Raw genomic sequence first — 6229 nt, 5'->3', positions numbered from 1 at the left:
TTCGCAATCGAAAGTGGGTTTTTGCAAGGTTTGCCATTCTTGAATAATAATAAGTTAACAGAGTTGAATTGATTGAACATTTTTTTTCTTTTGGCTTTGGCTAAACTTATGAAAATGCCCTTCAACTTTATCATTTGATTTAAATAAGCCCTCATTTTCCTTTAAAATCAGCGCTTAATAACAAACTTGTATTCTAATAAACATTTAAGTTATAGCTAAACAAAAATGTTAACGAGTATAAAAATAAATAAACGTGTTAAATTTTATATAATCCAAATTATTTATATATTAAAATTTATACGAATATATAATACATTAAATACGTCATCCATAATATTAGAAATACCGAATATAGAAGTTCAAAAGATCTGTTCACGCAGATGCATCTTATGAAACAACTTCAATATAGGTTTAACATTACTACATCCATACATAACACTGTAATACAAAGGCAATGAACCACCGATGGCCGACGGTAACAATCAGTTACCCGAGTTTTGCCATCTTGGCTAGGGCGGAGGCTTTGACGAAGTTAACTTGTTGAGACAGCTTGGGGTGGAAGAAGAGGCAGATGGCTGAGATATCATCCATTGCAATCCCTCTTTTCTTATACTTCCATGCTCTCATGGCACATTGAACCAATTTTTTTGCTGATTTTTCCCTATCTTCTGTTGAAGAAACTATCTCCACTGCTTCTTCATTTGAAATAACATCCCAAACCTAATTTAATAAAAAAAAATGTGAATGTTAAATAGCTTTTCTGTTTATGATCAATTGGACTGACCCTTTCATGTATTCCTTGTTTTCTTGGAGTACAAGGCACTGAATATAATATACATACCCCATCTGTTGCTAAAATGACAAATTGGTCATTGTTTGTGATGTTTCTTTGGGTGACATCAGGCACTGAAATGAGGCCAAACTCTTTGACACAGTGGTCACCAATGGCTCTTGATAAAGCTAGTCCTGGTGTATCCCCATTAGGTGTCCACACCCTGTACACCCCTGGTTCATCTCTTAAGCAAAACACTCTCCCATTGCACTGTAGTATTCTCTCAGCCTCCTCTGTTACATAATATACACATACATATATATATATCAGCATAATAAAGATTATAATGATCAGTCCCAGGATGACTCCTCCCCATCGCCGTATGCACCAAGATTAGACCATAAAGGTATTGTCCTCTTTGGGCAACAAAGGCAATGCGGGTGAAATGTCCTGGAACCGTGTTAATACAAAAACTATGCAAAATAAGGTGGTAATTTAGTCAATTACAAACCTGGAATGTTAGGCTTGAAGTCAACAGTAAGCTGAAGAGGTACCAATTTGCCATCATCTGAAGTAGTTGCTAGGACTGCCCTAGAATCACCAACATTTGCTATAACCAGATGTCCACCCTAATCCATCAAAGTTGAAAAAATTTAGTTGACCAGACCATCTTAAGGTCGAATACCGGTTAGCCGAACTATCTTAAACGTACCTCCAGATAACCACGCTTGAATACAAGTGTGTGACACAAATAGTTTAAGAAAAATGAAGAGTCCAAGTAATGAAAGTGTACCTGTTTGATGATCGTCAAAGCTGTAGTGCCGCTACGGAAAGCATCGATGTCAGGATGGTGCTTAAGCTCAAGGTCAACATCAGCATATGTTTTCAAATAAGATTGTTTCCAGATATCAAAGTGATGAAAAGTTGAGTTGAATTCGGTATCCAGTTGACGGGGAAGTGAGGTTAAGGAAAGAGCCTTTTGCCAGTTGCAAAGCAAAGAAGCAGGCACAGATTTTTTCACCCTTTTGGCTACAATATGACCCCATGATCCATGCCCATCAAAAATACCACAGAATATCATATCTTCCTGGCACCCAAATTTCTATATTGAAAAAACAACACATATCAAATTAACCCATACTTGTTGGATCAACCATTTGTATTAAATCTTGGGTTATAAAGTTAGATCATGCAAAGTCATAGTAGTTTGAGAATAAATAAAGGAGTTGCAGATGCTGTGATTCGAATTTTAGACCTATTAAATGATACCAATTAAAAGGCGGTAACATGAACCATCTTGATTAAATCTTGGGTTATACAAAGGTCAAAAGGTTCATAGATACTGTGATTCGAATCTTAAATCTTCGGTGGTAACATGAACCAATCTCGATTAATTCTTGAGTTATACCGCTAGATTATACCAAAAAAAAAAAAGTCCAAAGCTCGAGGGTTAAGAAAGGAGATGCAGGTGGTTGCATGAACCATCTTGATTTAGCTTAACATAGGATGATGTGAAATGAGGTGATAAATTACCTCCCAAACAATTGCAGAATCCTGGTTGGTTCCTTTTTGGCCTTTCTTGGAGCAGATGGAAGCAAAATCATTGGACTTGTTGGAATTGACAGTACCTGAGGAACACAGCATCATTTCATTCTTCTTTGCATCTTTGGCCATGCTTTGAGCTGCTTCCCTTCCACCATCCATCTCATTGTTTTGATTCTTCCCTTTCTTCATTGAAACACTTCTTGCGAATCCATCAAAAAGTGATGGCAAAAGCACCATTTCTGCTTCTTCTTCTTCTTCTTATACTGCACTATTTACTTCTTAAAACACAAAGCACAATCTTAAAATCTCGATCCATAAATCGACGCATATTCAAATACGGGTACAAGTTATATTCAAAGAAAGAACTTAGAAAATTGAATAAAATCAAGAACAAAGTCTTTAATCATGTACAAATTAGAATGGACTCTATGTATGTGCGTGTATATATATGGCATATACCTTTGTTCTTGCTCGAATTTGAATCCGAGAAACGACCACTATACACGGCTGCCAATCGCCGGAATCTCTATTCTCAAATTGCTTGATGGAATCCGACGGATTCTTGAATATGAAGAAGTCTCATGTAGCTTATACTCCATTTTTCAATATATTTGTTTTTTCTGTAAAACAATGGCTAGCTTTGTATAAGTACGTAATCTATGTCTTTCACAGCAAACGATAAACAGGGCTGGAGAAAAGGACTAAAATACCATGGATTTGGCAGTTGAGTTATGCGAAAACAAAGGGTATTTCGGACATTTTAAAATTATAATGGGTATACCTCATCATCTTCATCATCATAGTTAACCTTAACCTTAAGATTTTGATTTTATGAATTGAAGTCGGTCAGAAGTTAGTAAAATATTTTATGAAATAAATTAAAGGAATCGGTAATTAAATAAGATATATTTCATGGATGAGAATTGTTGGGATAAAACTAGTATTATCATTTTAATTAATTTAATCATATCTTAAGCCACTATGAATAGATTATTAATGGGTAGCTAAAAGAAGAACAAAATTAATAAGAACTCTAGTTATAACAAAAGACCAAACACATGGCTACCAGTTAGCCAGTCGGAATAGTGGACCATGGATTGTGACCGTAGCTCTTATTTTTAAATACCTTAATCAATTATATTGTAAAATTTAATCAATACAATATAAAATAGATGAAAAATCGAATAAATTTTTATATATACATTATAATTGTAAATTGTAGAACTCGAATCTTAATTAACAATATCAAAACTCGATATTTATAAAAAAGAAAACTACTTTTAAATATAATAATAATAATAATAATTAGGGGTGGTGGGGTTAGACCAGATGGACAATGATGCATGAATAATTATGGGATCCAAGAGCTTGGATCATGGTCTTGGGACCAAAATTCCATGGTTACTAAATATTGGCTCAACAACAGAAGGAATGTCAAATAGTAGAATTGAATATTCCAGATAGAGAAAATCAAAAATCAGGTCAATTGAATTATTTTTGGAGTAAAGAATTTGTTTATAAATTTTCTTTTGAATATTTTTATTGTAGGTTTTAGTTGTATTTGTTTTTTTTTTATGTTTAAAACTATTTATAGTCCCTTCTTAATCTATAAATAGGAGGATAACGCGCTTCAACACACTCGAACTCATGTCCTCCTGTATTACAACAATGCTCATGTCAATCGAGTTAAGACTCAATCATCATTTATTTATAAATTTTTAATCGATATTTATTTCGAATTTTATACGGGCTAATATTTAACTTTTATTTGTTATAAAATATAAATATAAATAAATTTACAATTAATAAAAACTAGTATTTAAATAGTGAATTTAAGTAACTTATGTGAGATTTCGTTAATTCTTCTAAGAAAATGAGAAATTGTCAACAATTTCAACTAGATTTGCAAGCCAAATTTGCAAATCTGAGTGGAAAAAATTTGTGGGCAACTTGGATACAAATTTCTCTAGTGGGGTATTTGATATATTTTGATTGCATAATTAGAAAGTAAAGGATGTGCCTTGGGTTTTGCCAACATTTGAGCATGTTCAGAAAGGTGAAATGTTTCAATCAAATAATTGGAGCTCTTCCAATATTTGTGGATCACATAAATTTCACATTTTATGGATATCTCAAAAATATTTCCACCCCTATAACACCTTTTTCCAGATAATTCACAATTGTTAAAGAAACGTTTATATCATTTATCTTTATGTCTAATTTTAAATATTGAATTTATATCTAAATCCAGTTTTCGAGTCTTATTTGTTTATATCATTAAAATATAGAATATTAACTTTTTATATTAATCAGTAGTTTACTAAAATATTTTTTAAAAACAATATAGAACTTTTTATTATGGCAAGTTATAATGATTGTTTTAGGTCAAATTGTAGTTACGGTCCTTCCACTATGTTTAAATGTAAGATTTCATGTTAATAATTTAATTTGCAATAATTAGGTTATTGTACTTTTGTAATATCATTAATTAGTCCAAATAGTTAATACACTTAATTATTCTCATCAAAATGTTAAAAATGTCTCATGTCAAAATATTCTCTCCTTTTTTGTGGATTAGAAAAGTGTTTAAAAAAAAACATAACCATTTTAATCGAAATAGATAGTTAAAGATTAATTCTTTGATCTAATTAATGTGATTGTAAACTTAGAACACCAAATTATATCAAACTAAAATATAAAAACTAAATTTCATATTTGTGTTGGAACATTTTCAAAATATATATAGTGTTTTATTAGTTACAAATGAAAAGTTCTAAGTAACCAAAAGTTATATCATTTGGTTATTAACCAAGAGTTATCACATTTCATAGTGATGAATTAATTATGTCTCTTAAATTCAAAAATTATATTGCTTTGTTATTAACAATGAATCGTGATTATTCAATGATACATCTATTGAATAATTATGTTTATTATTAAAAGATGTGACTATCAATTTAGATAGTTGTGTTCTTATGAAGAAATATGAAAACTTTTATAAATAGGAGTCAAATTTCATTTGTCTGACACACCCAAAAATATGAAAATAATGTTTCTTCTATTCTCCTACCATCTTTTGTATTTCTAAATTGTTCTTTAAGTAATTACTGTAGATTTGTTTTATAGAAAATGATATCCTTGCTATGCTCCAATCACTGTTTAGTAGACTGTTTTCGTCGGTGCAAAACATAGAAAATTATTGGGTTTCATTATATCTTTCAAGTTTATTTGTCAATAACTATTTTGCACACCAAAATATAGGTGGAAGGCAAATAGAACCTTAAAGGGAAAAAAAGAAAAAAAAGAAAGTAAGGCTTGTACCATTATGTTGGGCATTTTATATATTTACTAGTAAGAATTCATTATAGGCTAGGTTTGCTTCTACAAGCTATTGTTGTTTCCATTTAGTTGTATGGGAATTTGAGATTCTAAGGAATAAAATACATTTTGGTGATAGTAAAATTATTATGGAATATACATGAAAATTTTCTCTCTCCCTCTATTCTTCTTCTTTTTCTCTCTAATTTCTTCTTTAAAATCTATTTTTTTCCCTTCTTATTTGTTGTTTTTTCTCTATTTTGTTTGGTTACTAAATAGTTTTGGATTAGCTCGTATCACTAGTATTAAAACATTGACCTTAGCTTAAATAATTAGTACAATGATACTAATGATATGAGTGTTTATTCATTATTTCACGCTTATGAGTATTTACTCGTGGCATTAGAAAAGCATCTTATAATGCCTAAGCAAAAAAAATTTTTTGTGGAAATACGTCTGAAAGTCTAATCTATTACCAAATTTGAAAATCTTTTTTACTGATAGAGGATGTATGCCCTCTGTGCGTCCTTTCACAACATTTACTTAAGGATTGTCAAGTTAGAGTATGGGATAAGATACATGCTTATGCACAAA

General features: G+C 31.0%; 1 protein-coding gene across 2 annotated transcripts; it reads right to left on the bottom strand.

Moving 5' to 3' along the window:
- Positions 1–308: 308 nt before the first annotated feature.
- LOC107933190 (probable protein phosphatase 2C 34) lies at positions 309–3150 on the bottom strand. Of its 2 annotated transcripts, XM_016865354.2 has the most exons (7): positions 3028–3150; positions 2777–2937; positions 2306–2595; positions 1566–1874; positions 1284–1401; positions 842–1065; positions 309–720 (listed from the first exon to the last, which is right to left on the bottom strand). In XM_016865354.2, the coding sequence occupies exons 3-7, from the start codon at positions 2552–2554 to the stop codon at positions 487–489; spliced, it is 1134 nt and encodes a 377-aa protein (XP_016720843.1). In that variant the 5' UTR covers positions 2555–2595; positions 2777–2937; positions 3028–3150; the 3' UTR covers positions 309–486. The 2 variants fall into 2 exon arrangements, with proteins under 2 accessions (XP_016720843.1, XP_016720844.1); XM_016865355.2 differs by lacking the exon at positions 3028–3150 and having other exon boundaries at positions 2306–2592; positions 2777–2948.
- Between the last annotated feature and the right edge of the window lie 3079 nt (positions 3151–6229).

Source organism: Gossypium hirsutum, chromosome A02 (genome assembly GCF_007990345.1).
Source record: "Gossypium hirsutum isolate 1008001.06 chromosome A02, Gossypium_hirsutum_v2.1, whole genome shotgun sequence".
Taxonomy (NCBI): domain Eukaryota; kingdom Viridiplantae; phylum Streptophyta; class Magnoliopsida; order Malvales; family Malvaceae; genus Gossypium; species Gossypium hirsutum.
The sequence above is the reverse complement of the archived record's forward strand: the minus strand, read 5'-3'. Positions and strand labels throughout refer to the sequence as shown.